Here is a 25480-nt window from a genome sequence, read left to right on the forward strand (position 1 = left end):
AATTATGTTAAGTGCAAGAGACCAAACCAAGAAGTAACTGCCTTATGTACTGTCCATTACTTTGGATGGATGATCCCAGGTATGTATTCTGTCCTCCACCTTTCCAGCCTCTCTTCCACCCGCTTCCTACTCTGCCTGCAAATCGCACTGTCATCTGCAAACATGATACTCCACAAAGACTCCTGCCTGACTTCATCAGCCAACCTGTCCATCACCACTACAAACAAGAAGTGGCTCAGAGTCGATCCCTGATGTAATTCCACCCCCACTTTGAACCCATCCGCCACTCTTACCACACACACCTCACCACTTTGATATAAATAAAAAAGGTAGGTCATCAGGAAACAGCTTTAGTTTGTCTGGCCCACTGAAGATCAACTCTCTGTGCCGGAGTTTCAGCGCTTATTATCCAAACACAGCAGTACACTTAAATATAAACAAATATAATACAGTAAATGCTATCCAGTGTACACCTGATTATCTCAGCCGCGACAGAACCCACGTGTTTCCGCTGCAGCAGCAGTCACATGACCAGCTTTCGGCTGTTTACTTCCTGTACCGCGGATCCTTTTCCTCCCAGAAAAACTAACGGCTACGCTCTGCCCACAGCCGCAAACCGGACACTGACAGCCGGCCCCGGATAAGAGAAAGCTCCGCTGAATACACCCATCGACCCGTGTGAAACCCAGAGCTGTGACAGTTGAGATGAGAGCCAGAGGGGCGGGGAGATAGTTTGCCTTGATTAAAAACGAGCACACCGCGCCTGTTCTTTCGTTTTTGAAACGGAAACAAACGCAGGGATATTTTTTCTTCTCTTTTTTTGCTCCAGCGCTGACATCAGCGAGTACGCGGTGGCTTCTTCAAGCTAGCCGCTAGTGAGATGTCAAAATACACGAGCTTCCCAGAACCGATGGAGGACCAAAACCCTTTCCAGGTGAGAGATGTTAGGCATGAAGTTAACGTCAGGGTAATGGATGGATGTATGGGTGGGTGGATGAAAGTGGCCGGTGTTGGCTCCGTGTAATAGCAGGCGTGTTGTTGCTCATGTGACTTATTTCAGGGCCTGCCAGATCCTCCTCAGTGTTCGCCCACTTGTAGCTCTTATTAACAGCGAGCACATGAATAAATGAGGATTTATTTATGCTGAATAACTCTGTCTTTGTCCTGTCTGCTAGGACCCTGCAGTGACTCAACACAGCAGCAGCACAGGATATGCCACACTGGACCTTTACAACCCATTTGATAATACAACTGCGGTGAGCATTATTATACTTAACCATTTTTTTCTGCTTTTGTTTCAAAGGAGACAGAGATCCACTGTTTCTCCTGCATCTTGTGTATTTTTAAGCATCTGGCTTCTGGTTTGCAGCAGGTTGACCAGCCTGAGTTGGTATCAAATATTTAAGAAAGCGTCCTGGCACAGATAACCCTGAGCTCTGAGATATTATCCTTAGGAAAGCGCAGTTGTTCTTGTGAATAATGGTTAATTTTATTTCTTTTTGTAAGTCGCTGCAGAGTCACTTTGGTGTCCTCATAGTGAGGCCATTCTGTTTCACTTCACTCTTTTTATTCAGTCTGAATCCCTGGGCCTGGATTTGTGGTGATTCAGAGGTCTGAAAGCAGAAGGAGACCTCAGGATTATGTTGCGAAAGTACTCACATGTTAACTGTTTTATTACACACTATTAATTATACATTTTATTAACAATTATAATATTACACAAGACTGAAGACTGTGTATCAGCTGATATTCTTCATATACAGTGCAGACAGTGTGTTAGAGGACACAGCTCGAGTCCGCTCAGCTCTGATATATAAATGAAGAAGTTTACACACACTCGTCTTGGACATGATAATTTGGGGGCTTTTAATGATTTCTTTGAGTTTTTCTTTTTCCAGGGTAGAATGATTATACAGCATACATCTTTAATGACTAAAAAAAAACCAAGAATTGGGTACAAGTTTGAATTTGTTTTGGATATTCTCTAATCCACAGGCTCAAATATGTACATACAGCTCCACTAATATTTGGTGAAATATTAGTGGAGCTACCTTTAAGCCTTGTCCACACATTTTCAGCAGATACGAGGTGGGAGCCTATGGAATACATTTTCTAAGTGTAATGATGGCCTGCTTTATCCATTTTTGATGACTAGTTATGTCCACGTTTTTACTGTCTATCTGTTGATTTGAAGTAAAGTTGGAGAATCTGGAGGAAACATACTTTACTCCTCCAGACATACCTCTTGTCATTGCCTCCACATGTGGGCAGCTCCAAATTTCAGTCGGGCTTGAAGGTGTCGATTTTGGAGCAGGGCATCCTTTCTTGGTCGGCACCCTCTCGGTCCATGACGACGTAAAACCCACTTCGTTCAGTGTTGCTGGTGTTCCAGCAGTTTCTAGTTCATGGCAGGCTTGAGCATTGATGGTTCATGAGTTCCTGAACATCCTTGGTAAAGTGGTGACACATCTGAATAACATGTACTTTCATACAGTTGTTTTGGCATCTGCAGTTGTTTAAAAATGGTTCCAAGAGACCTTCCCAGCTTGTGTAAATCTACAGTTGTCTTTCTTAGATATTGACTGAGTATTAGACAATCCAATGAGTGCTGGCAAAGAGAATCTACCAGCTGAGGTCAATCATGATCACTAATGAGAAGTTAATAGGTGTTGGCCCTGTCAAGCTAAAAGAAACTGTTGAATCTTCAGGATCACATTAAAAGATTTAACTATATTTGAGCCTGTATGGATGAGAGACTTCTGACCACAACTGTATACAGCAGTCATCTTAAAGGACTTTATACAGTAAACTAAGGACCCCAGAATATTAGAGAGAGAACCCAAGCGATCAGGTGATTCTCTATGAGCAAGCACACGGTAACTGTGGGGGAGTAACTCCTTTAATAGGAAGAGACCACCAGCAGAACCAGGCCCAGGGAGGGGCAGCCATTTATTGTGACTGTTTGTGGGGAGCAAAGAGACTATCTGATGAAACAGTTTCTGTGTTACACCTAGCATCTCTCTTTCTGCTTTATATGTTGAGACTGATGTCTGTCAAACACACTTTTTGCCCTGTGAGATGCTGGGCCCTAAAGCGAGTTCTCTGATTTGACTTAACATTAGTGTTTAACAGTATGTGTGATACACTTCTCAGCTGCAGGTTTTGGAGTTCAGGGCTTTTTGTTGCTGGGAAACAGCTGAGGTCCTCGCTATATAACTAGGTTTTTGTTGCTAGGAAACACCTTGAGTTCACGTGTACTTCCTGTCTGTCTTTGATACTAGCAAACTCTGCAGCAACAGGAACTAAACTTGGACTTGTTTATGTAGCATTTGTAGCAGAGTTCACAAGCTGCATACTTTCTCACAACAATATTTACAGTTGTATGTGGATTGCACCCTCGTGTTACCCTGATTTTCCTGAAAAGCAGACCAGACCATTTCTAATAGAGAGGCATGGAAATCAGAGAATCCTGATTTGAAATCTGTGGGGGATTTTTGCAACAGTAAAGATGTGGTACAAGTGGAACTTCACAGGGTAAAAAGGCTTTTAACCCTCAAGCAACCAAGTTCTAGCAATTAAAATATCAGACTCTGGTCATTTATGAGTCAGTTATATATTATAGAGTATAACAGCATAATTTTAACATTAAAATGTAGATAAACCGGTGATTCTGTAACACTTACATCATTAATAAGCATTTTTTTAACTGTATACTCAATCAATTTTTAGACTGAAATAACTGAAGAATGTCAAAATAAGATTCCTAATTATGGAACATTTACAAATAAATTACATTACAATAAAGTCTATATTGTTAAATGATGGGAAATAACCTTCCATGAAATTTGGGTCACATTTGCCACACAGATGGGCCACTTCCTGTTTAATGTTACAAACCCACACATATGAATACACCACTGGGGTCTTTTTGAGTCCATTTAAAAACTCTATTGTGAAGCAAAGTGAGCAAATACTTTAAGTTCTTTTCATCAGATATGGTTTGATTTGTGTGGAAAAAAGCAGGAGTGGGATGTCACAGGGGTCCAACATACCGTCCTATATATTTGAATTGTGTTTATTAGTGAACTGCTGTCAATGTAACATTTAAAGAATTATAATCTACAACTAAACATACTAAGCAGAAGAGGATTGATGGATGGATCAAAAATGCTGTTATTTATAAATAAATTAAATAAATTCCTATACAGTAGATTTCTGAGAAAAAAAGGCAAAAGTTGATCTTTTTACACAGAAGTGTGGCTGCTTTTCTCGATTAGGAGCAGTAACTGCAGCATGACAAATTGTGCATGTAGTTCCTTCACAGACACCCCATTATAACGGCAGAACATGACATACAGCAGCCACAGTAGAAATATTTCTAGGATTTGTTTGTTTTTTTAAGTCTCCTCGTACTCTGAATCCATTTTACTTCACTTTTATTTAATTAAAGACTTTGAGATTTCCGATATTGTCATTGTTTGCACTGTTGACTGTTTCATGATGAAGTGCTAGAAATCAGAGGGTGGATGGAATTCCCCATGTGGAAACTTCTTCAAAATAAAATACCTGTTTGGAATCTTAACTTTATCATCCAGAAAAGCAATTCAAAGAAATGGCCTAAACCAGAAATCCCAGGCATAGAAGACTGGTTAAACATCACCTTCTCCATGATACTACAGGTGGTTAAAGTTTAAGGAAACATGAGCATAATGAAGAGAATACATCACTTTAAAATGTTTCTCCTTAGTTAAACCCAGATTTATTATATTATCATACACATCTTTTATGTTAAAACGAATCACCCTAAATTCTGTTCTGGTACCTTTTGACACATTTTTTTCTCCTTAAAATAACAGAAAAATCACAGCATGCTGTAAAAACAAATTTAAGGGTTTGACTAACTGACTCTAAATTATTAAATTCTGAAAGTAAGGGGGGATGATGATTATGATAATGGCTTAAACCGGTGGGGCATAAAAGTCAAATGAGTGAAACCACCATGAGTAGACAAGGTTATTGCTCCCCAGGATATTGCTGTGTGTGTGATATGGGATAAAAGGCTTTTCACTATTAGAATGAAGAGGTCTAAATGCTGTTACCTGAAGCTTTGTGCTCAGAATTATCTAGAAAGATCAGTTCACAAAAAGTGGATTGATTTCCTTTAGTTTTTAGAAATGTTTAAGCTTGTAAACTTTGTCTCAAAAGCATAGCTGTTAATGATTGTTTAATAATCATGTGTTGTGAAGGGATTGTACTTGATACTTTTAATACTTTTAATTAATTAACAATAAATACTTTAATTCTTTCGTTCACTTGGAATCATGTTTTGGTGACCACAGTTTTTCGTCAGACTGATGTATGATGTCGGTTTTTGTTTTTTAACCATGCTACAGCCTCCTCCACCATATGAAGCCACTCCTCCATCTGCACCTGCTCCATCTGCACCTGTGCAGACCCCGCCTAGCAGGACAACACCTACCGAGCCTCGCAACTATGGCTCCTACAACTCCCAGGTATACACCCTACAGTAAAGACCCTCCATACTGTGATTTGTATCAGCTTCCCATCAGGACGTTCAGGGGCTGCTGGATGTATAAAACAGGATTGCACTAAAAGTTTTGTTAGTGCCATGTTAAGTGTTTTTATGGCTATTAAAATGAATCATTGCACTATTTCCTGCTGTGTATGTCTGGGTGCTGAATGCTTAAAAAGAAACCACAGAAATAATCAGCAGGACGGGACTTAATTTGCATGATTTTTTTATCGCCACCAGCTTTGTGGATCCCACCACAGTCTTAGGCAGACCTGTCTGAATGACTCACTTGAACCAGTAATATACCTAAGCACAACCATTGGAGCAACTTTGGGACCTATATACATAATTATGCATAATAACTTTGATATAGAGTTCTGATGCCTCATTCTTTCTGTGCTAGCCTGTAGTGAATGCTGCCACAGCAGAGCTGATGAGGAAGCAGGAGGAGCTGGAGAAGAAAGCCCAGGAGCTGGAGAGGAGAGAGCGGGAGCTTGCGGCACACAGCGTTGGACCAGGAGCCTGTAAGACATAGAGGGGATGATGGGATGGGGAGTTAATGTAGACAAGTGAGAGAATTTTAAACCTTTAGATTTAAAAGATCCTCGTCGAACTTTATTTTTTATTTCTTACTGTGTACGGGAGTATTGTAAAATATGTTCTATTTCAACATTTTAAGTTCATCCTTTGATTTTCCAAGTTTCAGTACCCTGGGGTTTACAGGGCTGGGTTCAGATTTGGCAGATTTTTAATCATAATTTGTTTTCTGCAAGTTTTTTTTTTTAGCACCCACAGCTTCACAAATCAAAGAAGCCAGCCACATTAAATTTTTCAGAATCAGCTTTATTGATCAAGTATGTGCTCAGATACAAGGAATTGGGGTCCAGTTTTTTTCATTGCTTTGTGAACTCAACAGAGTAGATAAACGGATATAACAACATGAATATAACACATTTCCAGGCTTATATGTGCAATGCATAACTGGTTACTCTATATAAAGTATCTGGTGACAACACCAGCTAACCACCACCTGCTTCATAAAAGTGGGAGAAAAATCCAGCAGAACACCTAAGGCAGCTGATAGTAGCTGAAGTTCCCTCTGCACATAAAAAAAAAAAAAAAAAAAAAAAAGAACTGCCCTAAGGCACGACATTGTGCTGGTGTCAGGAGTAACAAAGGACATTGCAATGTTGGAGCTTACAGTACTCTTTGCACTCTTTGCCCAGAAGCAAGGTGGGAGGGAAAAGTGTTTCCTTGTTGAGCTTGGGTGCAGAGGTTTTGTGGGGCAGTCGTTCTGCAGGGCCTGCACTGTGGATGACATCATAGGAGAGAAGAGGAGACGACCCATTCGCAACATCACTGAGGCCACAGAGAAAGCCTTAAAGTGGCTGTGGATGAAAGAGGGACATTTAAGGGCAGAAGCTGGGGTCTAAAAGCAACAAAGTTGACCAAAGTGCTTCACAATTAGTTAAGAACAAGAGAAAACAATTTAAAAACAAGTACAGATAAATAAGATGAGGCAATGAGAAAGTATTAACATAAAAACAAAACAAATGTAGCAACCATAAAACAAGCCTGATGGTATTCAAACTGAACTAGAAATAAAAACCAATATAAAAAAGTGAGTTTAAAGACGCGATTTAAAAGACTGAATAGACTCAAGTATGAATATCTGTCTGGCAAGTTATTCCAGAGTCTAGGCGCTGCAACTGCGAATGCCCAAGCTTCTTTTATGCTTCAGCTGAGACCTCAGTTGCACTGAGAGGTTCTGGCTGGACTATCTCAGTGCTCTTTTGGGGTTATATATGTTGAGGAGTTTGCTTAAATAACTGGGCACCATATGATTTCAAACTTTGAAAGAAAGTAAAAGAATCTTAAAATCAATACGATAATGGGCAGGGAGTCAGTGTAAATTTGCTAAAACTGGAGTGATGTGTTCATACATTCTAACACCTATTAAAACAAACAGGAAATAAACTGATGACATCCCAGTAACACCAAAGTGTTTTTGACTGTTTTCTTCTTCAGCCCGGCAGAATAACTGGCCCCCGCTGCCTTCCTTCTGTCCTGTGGGTCCCTGCTTCTATCAGGACATCAATGTGGAAATCAGCCAGCGGTTCCAGCGCACGGTCACCATCATGTACTACTTCTGGTTGTGTGAGTTCCTGCAACTTTTAACAGTTTACTATTAATTTGCAGCATCAGTGTTAGAATTTAACATCATAATGAAGTTTTTTTTAGCGTGAAGGGAATTTTATCCTTTAAAATACTCATATGTTAACACTAAAGACTTCCTAGTTAGAGGCAGTAAACGCTAGCTCGTGCATGCGTGACTTCTCCTGCGCTGTCTGGCAGTAGAGCTTGAATATTTGTACAAAGACTCTCACTTCACTGTTAGATCGAAGACTCGGGGACACTGACACGGGGCATCTGCACAACAACCAATCCAGCTGGCTAAACTTGCACAAGTTCTTGTTGATTCCTTCACAGAGAAACTGTAGAATTTCTCCACACCTTGTCTCTTAGATTAGGCCAGGAAAAATGTAAGAGGAGGCTTTAATGTTTTCAGGGTTGTTTGCATGTCCACAAGTCTTTAGGGCATCAATGAAAGTAAAACTTGATACTGATTTTGAAAGTGAGAGAGAAAGTGAATGTTGCTGAATAGAAGAAGGGGAAACAAAACAGAAACAAGTTCTATTTTTGTACTTCTACAGTTTTTTTATGGCTAAAGCAGAGCTATCAAATATAAGGCCCAGGGGCCAGAATTGGCCTGGCAAAGATTGGAATTTGGACAACTGAGTTGTGCTGACAGATTTCTATAATGTACTACAGCTGTATTTCTATGTCGTCTGGAAAAACCGAGATGTACGGTTGAAATTCTTCTTCTTTTTCTCATATTAAGATATCTCAGGGATTAAATGTGTAGTTAAACTTCTTTACACTAACAGAATAATTAAACTGAATTGACCTGATTTGGTCCGGCCCGCTTGAGATCGAAGTGGGTATGATCAAAGTCAAATGTAGCATTTACATTAATCAGCCACAGCAATAAAACCGCTGCTAAGAGTCCTTGCGTTGTGGCATTTATGTGCATGTGACTTTGGCTGGAAGGTACCATGTTTGACCCACAAAGGCCCTGAAACCTGCAGGATCTACTGCAGACTCTCCTGCCATCTGTCCATACAGCCTCCATTTCTTGAGCGGATGCAGTTCAGGGTCACTGAGCTGTCACAGGGTGTATCCTGTAAAAACAGCTTGTAACTGCTAGTATCATTAATAATTATAATTTAGATTTTTGCAGAATTATCAGATTTTGAGGATGCCTGATCTGTAAAACTGTGAAGGTGTTATTAAAATTACATTATGCAGTTCCTGTGTGAACATGCAAAGAACAAGATATTTAAAAACAGTGTAGAGCTATTTTAAAAACGGTCTGTCACACTCTGAAATCTTGACCATGCGGCAGACAACAACAGATTTAGTGGAAAATTGCATCATATTGCATCAGCCAGATCCAAAGGGGAGAAGGATGGGTTTGGTTTTGATCCCTGAAGTCAGGCTGCAGTTATTTTCCTTTTTAGTCATAGTGTCTTTGTTGCCTATCTATGTCCAGTCTGCACAGGCACGCTGGTCTTCAACCTGATCTCTTCCCTGGCCCTGTTCTGCGTCAACCAGTCCGGTGGTATTGGCGTTGGTCTCGGCCTCGCCATCCTGTGGGTCCTACTTTTCACTCCCTGCTCCTTTGTCTGCTGGTATCGACCCATGTACAAAGCCTTCAGGTGTGTACCTCCGTCTTGGTGAAGAAGTTTTGAGCCGTTTTCCTTTTGGGTTTTTGCTCAGTACAGTCGCAAAAATTACACTGAGTTGTTAGTTACTGTGCAGCCAGCTTAGTAATTATATTGTTCCCTCTTCTAGGAGTGACAGCTCCTTCAACTTCTTCGCCTTCTTCTTCGTTTTCTTTGCCCAAGTGGTCGTCTTTATCATCATGACCATCGGCGTCCCTGGATGGGGGTTCAGGTAAGGTTCCTAAACAAATATCTCTGTGTTAGCCCAGTCGAAAAACCTCCTGGCAACCACCAGTTACTTGTGAAATATTCATATTTCCTGACTAGTTGGCGAGTGGTTGCTGGCAGTCAGTAGGTGAAACTGGTCACAAAGAGGCTGCTGCACCATTGCTAACAGACTGTTGCAATCACGCATAGTTTGTGGAAAAAGATGCAGAGAAGATGTGTCTACAAACCAGATTTGGAAAACACAATTCTCACTACAAACCATAAACAATAAGAAAAGTAAGAGTTGTGCCATATCCCCAAAACCAACACATTTCAAAAAGGCGTTACTGATTACTGAGAGCTACTGATTTTTCCCCAGCAATTGGTGGTTGCTAGGGGTCACCAACTGGTCTTCAGTTTGTGTGACTGGGGCCTTAGACAGCTGCATGTCTCTGCTTGATTATCAAAAACGGGATCACAGTTATTTAACAGTTGCTGGGGGCTTTGTGTCCTTCACTGATAGAAAAGCAACTATTGCATTAAAACCCAAAAGTATATGGCTCAGTTAAAGTATTATATATGATCAATACTAGAAATCCTGCTCATTTAGAAGCATTAAGAGTTGGATCTTATTTTTAACTGTAGAGAAAGATAGTCCAATCATATTTGCTAAAAAACTGATTTTGTTACTAGAACCAGAGAACTACAAATTTGTTTCTAAATCCTTTGAGCATTGTGATTCCTACATTTGTTGTTCTTCATCCATGCACTTTGTTCATTCTGGGTGCAGTGCTTGTTCTCTGTATCATGTATTTATAGTTGTTGTAAGCCATAAAAATTAATCGAATGAGCTGAGAAACGGCTTATTTTGTTCAAAAGCGTTTAATTTGGTGGTGGAAGTGCTAAGTGTATATTTAATACCTGCTTTACATATTATTTTATCAATAACTATTCAATTTTAGGGGCAAATGAGGATGCTATTTTAAACCTCCTATTTTCACTGTATGTGTCCTTGTATATTTGAGCTTTGTGTGTCTCTCTCTGTCCTTCAGTGGTTGGATTGTGAGCCTTTCGGCTCTGAACCCCCACGTCGGTGTCGGTGTGATCATGATGATCAATGCCGCTCTCTTTACTGCAGAAACCGTTATGGGGGTCATCATGCTGAAAAGGGTACATTTGTTCATATTTTCATGTCTCATAAAGAACTTCAAATCAAGGCTCTTATTTTTATCAGCAGATGTTCAGATTTGTCGTTGGAACAATAGCACAGGATTGTTGCGCACATTGATTCATGGTATTAGCATAGCAGTGAGTTATTTATATCTTTTTATATGTGATTATATCAGGATAAAGTCTTTTAATGCCACAGCATCTTGGTTTCTGAAAGCAGAAACCGTCTTGCACAAAACCAGGATTTTGTTGTAGTGCATAAGAAAACAATTGAGAGTTTCAGTGTTGCTTAAAGCTGACATTTACAGCTCATTACTTTCATTTTTGAACTCTAATAGAAAAGCTTAACATGATTCCCAGTTCAAAATAACCCTTATTTGTCATATACTAAGCTGGGCTTCTGTGCAGCAACCAGACCTGAATACCTGAGATGACTGTTTTAGGGATATCCCTGTGACATCACAAACATGCTAAAGTCTGAGCTTTTAGCTCACAGGGATTAATTGCACATACACCACGATGTGAAAACTTTGGATATGTTTACTATGAGAATCTTCCACTGTAACAGTATATAGGACAGAAAATAAGGAGATGCACAACAGGTCAACAATCAGCCTTTTAAACACTCAGTGGACAGCACACTTCACCTGAGCCAGGGTCTGTGCATCTTTCTAGGGAAAATATGAAAGTCTTACAACTTCACTATTTGAAATGTTGAAAATGTCACATGAATATTCATTCAAACTAAATAAATTGTATGCTTTATGCTTGAAAAGCTAAAAAATTAAGTGGGTCGAATTTGAGTAGGAAAGTCAAAGGTGTAGAGCAAGAACAAAATTGTCCAAGCTTCAGGTAAACACAGTCCTCTCACCACGTAGTCCAGGTGGTCCATGTACCGCGAAGCATTCAGTAGATAAAGAGCCTGAAGAATAGCCACAATATCAGGTTGTGGGTATCGTTTTCACCCTCACAGCGTGCATAATAAGATGATGAATTGCTGCAAGGATCAGGTGTCAGCGTACTCTTGTCTTTCCCGCTCCAGATCCACAGTCTGTACAGGCAAACCGATGCCAGCTTTCAGAAGGCCCAGGCTGAGTTCGCCACTGGAGTCATGTCCAATCAGGCGGTACGCCAGGCTACTGCCAGCGCCGCTGCCAACGCTGCCCAGGGGGCCTTCACCGCTCCTCGATAGAGAGAACAAACGGGGACGGTTGGATAAGACGAGGAGGAGGAGGGGAGCTTTGGGTGTGATGGTGGTTAAGTTTGGTATTCATTTCCCCACAGGTGATTAGAATTTGATGGAGGGAAGTGGAGTCTATATAATTACCCCCTGCTTAATTTCAGAGCACGTGCATGAGACAGATGTGGGGTTATCCAATTTCCTATGACGTACAGGACAAGTTACCTATATTAAACCAAACAGGAATCGGCACATTGTAAGTGTTGATTCAAGAAACAGAAAGATGGAAAATATAATAAAAAAACAAGAAGATGCTGTATGAATTTATATGAAAAGTGATGCTTCAGTGAATAGAGGGACGATGCTTTTACTATGAAATGACAGCTGTGTGCCAAGTTGGATTCTGCTAGCCTTGACATTTTCCACATTTACAGTTAAAATGCAAAGTGTAAGACTGGGGCTGAACACAGAAATGTTGCCATTGCTACATTTGATCCGTAACTGATTTGCTCAACTTTAGCCAGCACTACTTTTTTGTAGCTTAAGTGCAAACTAACCAGTTTGTTTTGTTATTATTATGCCAAACGAGAATGCCCGTTTACTGTATTGCCAAAACCTTTCATACTGTAATGATGATGAACATGTGTTGGTTTGGTTCTGGTATCTGTCACTGTTCTTTCAGTACTGCTTGTGAATATCATGACTGTGTCACTGTCCTGGTTTTATTAAAATATATTGTCATGCTTTCACAGTCTACTGCTGCCGTTATTCCCTCATCCGGTTGGAACGATAATAATAATGATGATCACCTGCATTTTAATAGTGGAAAATCCAACCTTAAGCAGGTTCTGGGCCTCACTGTCAGTAACTGACCTTTCATACAACCATTAACCTTCAAACTTTATTAGATTTATCCCTAATAAGGCCTCAAACATGTAGCCTGTGGGCCAGAAACGACCTGGCAGAGGGTTCAGTCTTGCCCACTGGATTGCATTACAAAGTGTGAAAATGTTTAATCTAGACAAGCTGTTATCAACATAAAGAAAGAGAAACTGAATTTTAATCATATACATAATATAAAGGATGGACATAGGCAATGTGATGTTACCCACTGGTTAGTTAAGTCCTGTTCTGAAGCCTCGAGCTGACACTTTTAAACCTCTCAGTCACTGAGGTGTAAACCCACAAGCAGGTTCTGTTCAGTATCGTCTTAAACTCGCAGTCGAGTCCATAAAGTCACTGGGAAGGTGTTTACTGAGATCACACAGCAAGGGAGGCAAAAGAGCTGTTTTATCATCAAGTTTTTCTCCTGCTTCCCACTTAAAATAGTCAGTGATTGTAATCTCTATGTGATAGTACACATGCACTGGCCACTTCATCAGTTGTAGCTTTGTGTTTGGACCACCTTTCTGCATTCAGAACTAGCTTAATGTGCAGATTCAACAAGGTGCTGAAAACATTCCTCACAGATTTTGGTCCATATTTGTATGATAGCATCACACAGTTGCTGCAGATTTGCTTCACGTCCATGATCAAGAAACAACAAGAAATATTTCTGACCATACTTGTACTCCTTTGTTACTGTTTCAAGTTTCAGACTGTATGTGATCCAGGAATAAAAAGGAGTGAGCCACTTTTGTTTTACACCAAAAATTGTGGGTTTTTTTTTTTTTTTTTTTTTTAAGAGAGAAGCGTCTCTGGCGACACCCAACAAACTGAAAGGAAACTACATCCTTGGTGTCATGCTTACAACTTGTTGCTTAAATTTAAGCTCGGGTGGCTGCAACTTGATCTTTGCGGCTGCCACCAGAGGAAGATCGAGTCCGCCGGTTACATTTTTTTTTTAAAACACTTTTATTATTGGCATAACCAGTCTAGAGAAACCCTTTATACGTTTTGCTTATCAAAACATCAGTGTGAAGATTGTGTCCTCTCAAAAAGGTCTTAGTTTGGTTTTGGGACACATCAACCCCCTCCTGGACCGCTCTGATCCGTCTGACAGCCGTCTGAGACTTTTATGGGCTGCCACAGCTACGTCAGGGACTGCGCTTCACCGTGAAGATGGCGGAGGCTGGGGATACGCCACAAGTCCGGTTTTTCTGTCACTGCTGTAAATGTGAAACAAACCCCAAACTCCCGGTGAGTTGCTTTGGAGAGTGTTTTTGTTCCACACGTGCTGGCCTGAGCATCACCCATGATTTCTCCTCCCCGGAGGGTGTGGAATTAATATTAACTGATTCTTCAAACCGATGTAACTGATTGATTAGTAACTATTATCTCCAAAACCTATAATAATTGGTACCCCTAAAGCACACATGGGGCTATGGCGGCCAGTCTTTGGCCGTTCGTGTGCACACAGCGTGTACTGAAGTCTTATTAGAGCGGGTGAGGGAGTAAAATGTGGCGATTCACGTTGCCATATTTAGAAGCACCACTGTTGGCCACTTTGTGTCTAGTTGTCTCCCGTCAGCTGTGTGTGAGAGACGTCAGAGGGGCGTGTGGGTGTCGCCACATTTACCACCAGGATTTAAAAAATAGTTCTCCGTTGCTGTTTAATGACACACATTCAGCTTGATGTGGCGGACTGAAAGGTTGAACTTCGTTTACTTTAAGTCAGTTTCTCTTGGAGGTAAAACGGAGAGCGCACAGTGGAGCGCATTTGTTGCGCAGCTGACACTTTTCGTGGCGTAATTACGCACTGGTATTGTGTGACGCAGAACGAAAACGCACGTTTGTAGGATTTTAGGAATACGCCAGACTTTCTGCTGTTATTCCTTTTGGTTTGAGGGTGTCCCTAAAGTAATACTTTATTTATTAAATCAACGTCTAAATGATTGGATGTTCGCAATACCAGCAAACAAAATTCTAAAGTAAATACTGAATCCTTTCTTTTATTGTATATATCTGTTAAAATTGACATAATGGGCTGTACTTATATAACCTGTTGTGCTCATTTTGAGCTCTTACTACAAACTAGGCTCCTGCATTCACACGCATATTCATACAAGCACTCTTTTCGAAGCGCTTTTTGCTTAATATTCACATACACACTTGCACTCCAATGAATGCATCCGGGTTCAATATCTTGCCCAAGGATACTTTGACATTCAGACTAAGGAAAATCAAACCAACAACTTTCAGAATGGTAGACAATCTGATCTACCTCCTGACACTCAGGAAGAGGGATTTATATATATATTCTTTCAAAGTACATTTCTTAAACATAGTCTGAAAATACTCCAAACAGACTTTCTAATTCAGTATTGGACTGCAAAGTTCCTCCCAGGTCAACCCTGCCAAACAGCACGTGGCTTTCTTATAGTGGTTGCTTGGCATTGTGCTTTTAAAGTTGTGTTTTCAGTTGTAAACACTGAAAAGTCAATCACAATGCTGCAGCTGTGGTATCTTAAACAATAGAGACAGTGAGTATGCACAACATATGACCACACTATGTCTGATCCTGGATGGTAAAGCGTATTGAAGCCCATCTTCGTGGCTGTATTGAGACTGACAATGTCCACACTACAGTGAAGTGAGAGGAAAATTGACTGGCCTGCGCAGATCACCTCCGGAATAAAAACCAGGACGTCGGCTGCGTGCCAGAAATTTGTGTTCAACTTCAGCCCAATCCCTGCAGCCAGGCTCTAAAATGTTGCGGACAGGCTTGCCTGAGGATTAGCAGATTAATGCCTGTACTTATAAAATGAAATGGCAGTGACAGTAAATGAGCTTATTATAAAAAAAAGCTTATTTTTTTCTGTCCTTGAGGATTTCGTATGCTCCAGATGTGACTCTGGCTTCATTGAGGAAGTAACAGAAGACTCCAGGTATGGCTTTCTGATTTAAAAAAAGGAACACGTGAAGGCATTTTAAAGATACGTCGTTAAAGACTGATAACGAGTGAAGCATGTATGAATTTTCCATTTAACACCACTGACAGATTTTCTTTACTGTCTAGTCTCCTGCAGACCAGCAGAGCATCTGTTCCCAGTGAAGATTCAAACTCACTGCTCTCAGAAGTACGTCCTAACAAATGGCATTTTAATAGGAACACTCCTCTTTCTCTAAAGCTTTGTTTGACACATTGCTTCTCTGGTCTCTCGCCAAGTTATGGCAGCTGCTGTTTATGGAGCGCTCTGCTCTGCTGTCGCATCCGCCCTCCTCCGAGTCCGACCCCGATGACGGTGAGCAGGGATCTGCTGGTCAGAGCCGTCTTCTTCCAGCATCACCGGGCCCTGCTGAGGCCACAGAACCAGAGTCTCCTTCCAACCCAGAGCAAGAGACACCGTCTAGGACCTCCGAACAAAGGCCTGCCGTTGAAGGGTGTGTGAACATGGTATATAGAAATCAACACCGCCAGGGTGCTGTGTTATCGATACAGAAACAACAGCCAAAGAGAAATGAAAACCAAGATCAATAACAGGACCAAAACTTTAATATCATGCATATACTACCAGTTTAAAACTATTTTTAAGCACATAATCAAAAAGATTATGTTTAAATCGGTGAACAACCTCATTACAGGTTCAAATTTGTGAAAATATACTGACCTTTACCTTCCAATTCACGGTAATATTTTAATTTCCTATATTTGTGAAGTTTTCCCATGTAAGGATACCTCAGTAATGATCTGATATTTCCAGCGATAAACACAGACTCCTTAATGAAACAGATATAACCGCTGTGATTTTGGTCTCTGCATTTTGAATCCAATCCCAGTTTTGTGCAGCCAGAAGCGACCATGTTTAGATGAGAGGGTGAAGTGCTCATCGGCCGACGCTGCAGATATATTCCACTAATTACTGTGTAGTGTAATGGTTCACACTTTTTCTTGGCAAGTGAAAGGTTGGTGGTTCAATTACTGGAGATACAAATCTCTCAAACATCCAGAGCTGACCACTGTGGTGACATCTTGTGAAAAACCAGCAGCTTAGTCGCTTTCAGTGCTGCATACTAATAAAATACTATTTTGAAGGGCAAAACTATCCACAGAAGCCAAAACCAGCTTCTTTGTCAGGCTGTAAGCATTCTTTTCAGTGTTGTAAAGTTTGAAATTCAAATATGGGAGTCTGTGGGGACTGACTTGATTTTGGAGTCAAGTGGCCATTAGAGGAATTGCAGTTTTTGGTGTTTTCACACTGACTTCATTGTTCAGCCCCTTGGACAGCATGAGCAAAGGGTGGATCTTACTGAGAACCCACGGGACACTCCCCACTCACTGAGTAGTGACTTACCAATCACACAGAAGGCACACCCTAAAGCATACCTTGCTTTTTGTCCTCAATTTTGAGTCATATTGGGTTGATTACAAACATCACTTTGTATTCGGTAAGACATGAAACTAGCAAATGAGACCATAAACTTATCAGAAAAGTATTTTCTGAAAACTTTTTACAGCTGGAAACATTCATCCTTTATATACAGTCTATGCTTTTAATCATTATCCCTCCCTCATGCAGTCAAAAACAGTTCAGTATCAGACTAAGTGTATGCCGGATGATACGTACTATAGAGAACAGCTTTATACATCAGTTGATGTTTAAAGCTGTTGATTTTACTAAGTCCAACTAAAATAAAGTGACTGTATGATCTGAAGCTGTGAAAATACAGTAAAGCCTGGTTTAAGCACTCTAAAGCTGTCCGTTTCTGCTCATTTAAGGATGGTGCAGCAGTTCTTGGCTGGCCTGTTTGCCAACAACGGAAACCCCGGCGCTGCACCAGCTGCACTGTAAACGGTTTTAATTTTAGATTTCACATCACTTGCTCTTGAATTAATCTAACGTTGTGTGACAACCGCCCCCTCTCTCACGCGCCCTCTTGTCTTGTTCTGCTCTCCCTTTTGGTTCGTTTCTCAGATCCAGCATGCTTCAGTTGTACTCAAACCCTGGAGATTATGCGTGGGGTCAGAGCGGTCTTGACTCTGTCATCACGGAGGTCAGTGACACCAGAGCTAATGTCTATGAAGCGCTGTGCTAGCATCGTTACTTCATTGTTTTCTTTTATTGAAACACTCACATAAAATCGTTTGCACACAATTCTCCATTCATTTCTTCACCTATTTATAGTCGTACCACTCATTTCTCTTCCTGCTCACACAGTTATTAGGACAGTTGGAGAACACAGGTCCACCCCCAGCAGAAAAGGAGATGATCTCATCCCTGCCAACCGTTTGCATCTCTCAAGAACAGACAGGTGGGAATTCCAGTGTGGCACATGTACACCGGATCACATGATCTCTCCAGTACAGCTCAGTAGCTTTTTAAAAATTTTGACATATGACATTGGAGTTTGCATAAGATACACATACAGTCCTTCTGCATTTCTTTTACTTTTGATATTTTCTGCCCTTCCTCCTCTTTCCTTACCCCGTAATTACCTCTTTACTTTCCTTGTTCTGCGGATTAAATGGTTTAAGTTGAAGAAAGGAAGAATGTTGCACAGAGCTGAGTTGAGACAGGCCCTGGGTGGTAGGGAAGAGTTACCAGATGACTGGGAAAGTACAGCTGAAGTGGTGAGGGAGCCCGCCGCGAAAGTGTATCCTCTAGACCAGGTGTGTCAAACATGAAGCCCGGAGACCAGAATCGGCCCGGTCAAGACAAATGTGCCATAGAGATCCAGCCTACTGGACAACTCTGGGAAATGTTAAGGCGTGCAGAAGTGATTTTGAATGTTTCACTGTATTTTCATAAGTTTTACACCTTTTCTAATAACAAAGACCTCCCCACACTACACCAAAGTACTTAAGTAATGGATAAACAGTTAAATCACAGTGGAAAAACAGAAAGGTGTTTTTTTTTAATCTTCTATATAAGTGTCTGACTTTTTTTTCTCTAAATTAACCAAAACTTTATACTTTAAACTACCAGAACTTTTTTATCATTTAGTTTCACTGGTCTGGTTAACTTAAACTCAAACTGGGCTGTATGTGGACCGTGGCGTTTGATATCCCTGCTCTAGACAGAGGAAAGAAGACTAGAAGACTTGGTGGTAGAATTAAAGAAGAAGAAGTAAAGTGCAGTATTTGAAGAAAAAGTGGGATTGTCAGGGAGATTATGAAAGTTGGGAGGCTCGGTGTACGGCAACGAGAGGATAAGATAAGATAAGACAAGATAAGATAAGATAAGATAAGATAGCTTTTATTAGTCCCACACATGGGAAATTTGTTTTGTTATAGCAGAAAGTGGACAGTGCAAAGTTACATAGCAAAAATTAGAAAAACACTGGAATGGGATAAGAATAAGATACTGTACACAACTGTACACAATAGAATAGAATAAAATAAAATACTATATACAATAGAATAAAATAGAATACAAATAGAAGTGGAAAACGCAAAAGGAAAAAGCTTACAGTGAGTTGTATATAAAGCTGGACACTAGGGAAGGAGAGGACATGCTTTCCTCAAGATGGAAAGGATGTGCAGCAGGTTAGGGTGATCAAGGATAGAAATGGTAATGGCTAATGAATATAGTCAAGGATGAAATTAAGACTTTGAAGAGCTGATGAATGAAGAAAATGAGAAGATTAAAATGGTGGTTTGTCCAGATGACATACCTGTGAAGGTATGGAGAGGGCAGTAGACTTTTTAACCAGATTGTTTAACACAGGTTTGGAGAGTGAGAGAATGCCGGAGGAATGGAGAAGTGTACTGCTGACTTTTAAAGAAAAAGTCATGGGATGGTGATGTAGTAACTACAGAGTGATAAGCTGAAGAAACATACTATGAAGATTGGGAAAAAGTTGTTGAAGTTAGGGCAAGAAGAAAGCTGTTGATCAGTGAGCAGCAGTATGGGTTCATACTGAGGAAGGGTACTGCACACGTGATATTTGCTTTGAGAGTGTTTATTAGGAAGTACAGAGAAGGTCTATGTGGATGTAGATAAAGTGTATGATAAGATACCAATAGAGGAAATGTGGTACTGCATGAGGAAGTCAGGAGTGGCAGACAAGTACATAAGGGTGGTGCAGGACTTTTATGAGGACAATGAGACAGTAGTGAGGTATGCAGTAGAAGTGACAGATGGATTCAAGATGGGGTGGGATTACATCAGGGAGCACCACTGAGCCCCTTCTTGTTTGCAGTGGTGATGAACATGCCGGCTGACGAGGCCAGGAAGGAGTCTCTATGGACTATGATGCTCACAGACGACACTGTGAGAGTAGTGAGGCCAAGGAGCAGGTGGAGGTATGATCTGGAGAGAAGAAGAATGGAACTCAGTAGAAGGAAGCAGGACAAGTGTCAGGGGTTTATTTACAGAAGAATAGCAGTAAGAGTGAAAGGGAAGGTTGTGAGCCCTGCTGTGATATATGGTTTGGAGACGGTGGCACTGATAAAAAAACACAGGAGGCAGAGCTGGATGTCTCAGAGTGGAAGATGCTTAGATTTTTGTTAGGAGTGACCAGCATGGGCCGGATTAGAAATGAGTACATCAGAGGGACAGCTCAGGTTAGGATAGTGGATATAATTGGACAAAGGATGCTTAAGATGGAGCTGCTATGCAGGAGGAAAAGAAGGAGAGCACAGAGAAGATTAATGGATACAGTGACAGCAGAGGGTTGGTGTAAAGGAAGAGGGAGCTAAGGATAGGGTGAAATGGAAGCAGATGATCCTCTGTGGTGACCCCTAATGAGAGCAGCTGGAAGATGAAGACTTCAATTTCTTTGTTGTGTCTTTCTTGTAATTCTCCTACCAGTAATTATTTTAGCTGCCTGGTCATATGTTTCCTCATGCTGTCTTTTCTTCTTATCTTTGTTTTTCTCACGTTGGTTGTTCCTTGCCTCCTCATAGCATTTATTTATTCTTTCACTATTCCTACATTTCCTTTCCTCTTCCTCTTATCACCATCATCCTATATGTATTTTCCCTCTCCTATATTTTCCTCCCTCTTTTATCTTTCCTTTCCTTTAGCTATTTTCACTTTACGCCTGCTGTGTTTCTGTAATTTATATCTAGCTCCTCTTCCTTCTTATTTCCCCGTTTTCTTTCCTTCCTCTATGTTTTCTTTTCTCCTCTCACTCTGCTTACTCCCTGTCCATTGCGGTTATTTTACTTTTCCTTATTTATGTCCTTGTAGCTTTACTTTCCTTCTCCTGTATTATTTATCTCCTTCCATCTTTCCTTCCCTCATCATATTTCTTTCCTACCTCTTATGTTCCTCTCCCTACTCTTATCTTCTTTAAACTGCCCATTATCCTTTCCACTAATCTTTCCTTTTTTCATCTTTGTTGCAAAAAGAGACCAATTAATATTATTTATTGAGAAGATGTTATAAATCATATTAGGTATATAGTCTGTACTACCTTGTTACACTGCAATAGTCTGCAGACCTGTCTAATAACTGGATTTTGGGGGGGTTTGTCTTCTTTTACATACTCATTCATACTTTTTCTTCCATTTTTTCCCTGTTAGATTGCAGACTGGAGTGTCCGGTTTGCAGGGAAGAGTATTCATTAGGGGAAACTGTAAGGAAGCTTCCCTGCCTTCATTACTTCCACAGTGAATGTATAGTGCCGTGGCTGGAGCTGGTAAGGCTGGGGTCAGTGGGTTTGAGGGGTTTAAAGGTCTGGTAATAAAAATAAAAGATTTCTCAGGTTGTAGCATGCTATAAAGAGTGTTGTGTCACATAGTTCCTGCTGATTAACAAGAGGTTTTCTACTCTCAAAGCACGACACTTGCCCTGTGTGCCGCAAAAGCCTCGACGGTGTCGACAACAGCCTCCCACCCACATCGGAACCCGCAGAATCCCGCTCCCTCAGGACAGAGCAACAGGAGAGGCAGGCGATCTGAGAAACGGGGCAACAACTCTGCTTTATTGTACTTTTTTCAGGAGTCACACCTCCCACGTCGGAAATTTCGCTCAACACATCAGCTGCTTTTAAATAAAACAGATGCGTCAGAGTCATAATTTGCAGCTTTAACTCTCACTTGGTTCACGCATCTCTGGAACTTCTACTCCAGCATAGTCACCATTTTATGCTACATCTGAGAGTTTGCTGACAAAATTCAGAGGTGATGTGTCCTCCTTGTTATGCTGCACTCTTAGGTGGTTTTCCGAATGACCGATTTTGATGTCATGAACTAATCCCCACTGAGCTATCTGTGGTTGTCAAAGAGGAACTCACAGAATTATGCATTATTCTCTTGGTAAGAGAGTTTCTTAATGCAGTATATTGTTGACCTTTTACCTGTGTACAGCCGTTATTAAAGCCCAACCCAGTGATCTTTACTGTCTCCTCTGCCTTTTCTCCCTAACATATCTCAGATTTAGAAGCAGATATTAACCAGTGACTTACAAACATAGTGGTTCCCAAACTTTATAAGCCAAAAACAGTTCATTCTACATAGCCCACAGTTTTTATAAAAACATAACAATACAAAAGCTCCATGTTCAATTTTATTTAAGGGCAGCGTAATGGCATCAGCAAGATACGCTTTCTTTATTTTCCCTTAAAAAAGAAGAAGAAGAAGATTTATCTTGGTTTCAGTTCACAGTTTCAACTGGTTATGTGCACAGCAACATTGGGGCCTGCCCCACAGCTCAAGAACCACTGGATTAAGACATAATTATGTGCATATCTGCCAGTTCTATTTGTCTCTTTTGCATTTTGTGGTCAGTAACTGCTCAATGACATTTTTTGTCCATTTGAAACCTCTGTAAGCTTTAACAGGAATTCATACCAAAAACAAACAAACAAAAACCCCCACATAGCTCTTCTTCAGAAAATAGTCACATTATATAGTCGAACTGGTCATCTAAGATATCAATCTATTAGTCTATGACAGCAGAGGAATTGTCACACCTTTTATGAATTAATATGACTCATTTATTAAGCAAAAATGGTGAACATTCACTTGTTTCAGACCCCAAATGTTATCTAAGCTGCTTTTTTCCTGCTTTATATTGTTTCAAACAGCAGCCATCAGTTAACCGAACATGCATGTTTTTGGACTATGGGAGCAAGCTGGGATTCCCAGGTAACCCATGTTGGCATGAGGAGAACATGAAATTTCACGCAAAGAGGCCATAGTGTCGCTAATGTTGGAAATTGAAACTCCTCAGACCAGGCAACATTTTTCCAGTCTTCTGTTGTCCAGGTTTGCTGAGCCTTTGATGTGAATCGTATTAGCATCATGTTCTTAGCTGACAGGCGTGGTCTTCTGCTGCTGTACCCCATTCAAGGCTCGACATGTTCAGAGATGCTCTTCTGCATACCTCTGATGTAACGAGTGGTAATTTGAGTCTTCTGTTGTTTTTCTATCTGCTTAAACCAGTCTGTCCTTTTTCCTCTGACATCAACTAGACATTTAAGCTCACTTGATATTTTCTCCTCTTCAGACGATTCTCTGTAAATGTTAGTGTCTGAAAATCCCAGTAGATCAGCAGTTTCTGAAACATTCAGACTATCCTGTCATGAACTAACAACCACACCACAATCAAAGCCACTTAAATCACCTTTCTCCCACATTCTGATACTTGGTTTGAACTCTTGCAGGTCATTTTGATCTAGTCTACATGCCCATGCATTGAGCTGTGTTATTGGCTGACCTTTTTGGTTAATGAGCAGGTGGACAGGTGCACCTTATAAAGTGGTCAGTAAGCATATAAATAAGTATGATTTAGTACAGTGGCTACTGTCCTTACAAGTGGGAGCCCAGCTGCAATGGTTTTAAAAACGCAGCAGGAACAGTGCTTAGCTGTGTATTCATTAGAAATGCAACATTAAATTTATTAATCCCTAACCAGTACAGCTGCTGTCCATATATATCTACACTGTGATCCGTAGTGAGCGTAGGGAGCAGGTGGAAGAGACCCTGGAGAGGTGGAGGTATGTTCTGGAGAGAGAGCGAATGAAAGAAAGTAGAAGTAAAACAGAATAGTGTGTGTGAATAAGAGGGAGGTAGGTGTAACAGTGAAGCTGCAAGGAGCAGAGGTAGTAGTTAGGGTAAATGCCAATAAATGACTGAGGTTAATCATTGAAAACAAAGGATAGTGCTCGAGAGAGGGGAAGAAGAGAGTGCAGGCAGGGATGAGTGGGTGGAGACAGGTGTCAGGGATGATTTGTGGCAAGAGTGAAGGGGAAGGTTTACAAGACGTAGTAAGATGTACGCTTTGGAGACAGTTGCACTGACAAAAAGTCAGGAAGTGGCAGAGCTGAATATGCTATAAGATTTTTATTGGGAGCTGCCAGGATGGACAAAATTATAAATGAGGATATTAGTTATAGTTTGGACGTGTGTAGAGGAGGGATGCGGAGCTGCCAGGCAGGAGGAAAAGAGGAAAACCTCAGAGAAGTGCGACAGAGGCGGATGCTAGAGATCAGGTGAGACAGAGCAAATAAAAGAAGAATTTTTCTTGACAATTTTAAATCACTTAATCAGCTTTTTATTATTATCCAGAAAAAAAAAACAAATAAAAAACTGTAAGAGCAAAAAACAAACAAGCATTAAAAAAGAAAGGGAAAAAAACACGCCAGAGGGTGATCGATTAGTCGCCCAATCCATCAGAGTCGAACATGACAACAGAGGGCAGGATGGTTTATTTTTAGGCTTGACCCCTTGAAAGGAGGCACGAAACCGGGATTTGACAGTTGACTGTTGCGCACCGCCAAACACACCCTCGCCTTAGCGCAACCGAAAATAGCGAAATAATGAAACACAGTCATTTTTGTCAATGACTGGGGACCGCAGGAACCGCGTACAACCGACATTTGCTCTCCTCTCCTCACCTCCTCTCCGCTCCTCTCCCCTCCGCCCTCCTCGGTCCGTCCTCCTTCCCTCCCTCCCTCCCTCCTCTCAGGGACCGAGAATGCCCGTGTTGTACTGACACAGTAGCGATACGGGCTGAGCAGACATGGAGGCCCGATTGACGAGAGAGGCCCGCGCTGACACATCCAGGCCCAGCTAACGGTGTGTCGGAGTGGATTTCGGAGCATCTTGGGAGATATTACGGATACCAATCGCCGTGAGGAAAAAAGGATTTAGGCACCGAGGAAGAAGAAATAAGAGGGAGATCCATTTCGGGTCTCTGTTGATTCAACGCAGCCGCCATTTTGTTGACAGTTAGTGTTTTTTTTTTTTTTTTTTTAAATAACCCACACAGCCCTGCATCTGTTATTTTATACCGCCGGAATATTAGTCCCTGTTTTTTTAAACTCGGGTTTTTAAGCAGATTTAAATGCGCGTTTGTCTTTGAGGTAACGTTGGGAGATTTTTTTCTGGTTTAGCTCACTTGCTAGTGCATCGCTAGCCGTCGTAGCTGAGATGTAGTAACACGAGTGCCTGCGAGAATGTGACGGAGATGCAAGATTATGTACATCACTTGTCCCGGGTTGTGTCACTTTCACTCGGTTTACACAAATTGTATGAAAGCTGTAGGCGTTTGTTATTCATTTGCTGCCTACACGGCGTCTAAGTTAAGTGAAATTTGCTTAAATAGCTCTCAAACAGGCTGCTGATAGATGGCTAGTTAGCTGCTGCCAATGCCATTGATACAGACTGTAGCCCCGTGTCTATTATTGGACTGATTGTACGGGCTGGCTCTTTACAAAATAAACAACCCTTTCGTGATGCATGGGGTTATATTAAGCTCCAAGTGGCAACTATTA

General features: G+C 41.0%; 3 protein-coding genes across 4 annotated transcripts in view; all 3 read left to right on the forward strand.

Annotated features, from left to right (window-relative positions):
* scamp3 (secretory carrier membrane protein 3) lies at positions 1-12622 on the forward strand. The gene is made up of 9 exons (XM_003452441.5): positions 1-934; positions 1176-1256; positions 5394-5513; positions 5937-6057; positions 7562-7690; positions 9147-9312; positions 9449-9550; positions 10578-10695; positions 11738-12622. The coding sequence occupies exons 1-9, from the start codon at positions 881-883 to the stop codon at positions 11885-11887; spliced, it is 1041 nt and encodes a 346-aa protein (XP_003452489.1). The 5' UTR covers positions 1-880; the 3' UTR covers positions 11888-12622.
* A 959-nt stretch (positions 12623-13581) lies between these two features.
* On the forward strand, positions 13582-22102 carry rnf115b (ring finger protein 115b). Its single transcript, XM_005457217.4, has 10 exons — positions 13582-13704; positions 13817-14014; positions 15644-15702; positions 15834-15894; positions 15984-16198; positions 17535-17603; positions 17731-17809; positions 17974-18067; positions 21285-21400; positions 21540-22102. Exons 2-10 carry the CDS (start codon positions 13937-13939, stop codon positions 21660-21662), a joined length of 894 nt encoding a protein of 297 aa, XP_005457274.1. The 5' UTR covers positions 13582-13704; positions 13817-13936; the 3' UTR covers positions 21663-22102.
* Positions 22103-24380: 2278 nt separating this feature from the next.
* The window catches only part of ash1l (ash1 (absent, small, or homeotic)-like (Drosophila)), a 34056-nt gene continuing 32956 nt past the window's right edge, over positions 24381-25480 (forward strand). The window contains exon 1 of one of the 2 annotated variants that reach the window (XM_005457220.4): positions 24381-24934. The gene's annotated coding sequence lies outside the window, so the exon portion shown is untranslated. The remainder of the gene's footprint in view (positions 24935-25480) is intronic. The other variant, XM_005457221.4, reaches the window with a different exon arrangement.

The sequence above is a fragment of the Oreochromis niloticus genome, linkage group LG22, assembly GCF_001858045.2.
Source record: "Oreochromis niloticus isolate F11D_XX linkage group LG22, O_niloticus_UMD_NMBU, whole genome shotgun sequence".
Taxonomy (NCBI): Eukaryota; Metazoa; Chordata; class Actinopteri; order Cichliformes; family Cichlidae; genus Oreochromis; species Oreochromis niloticus.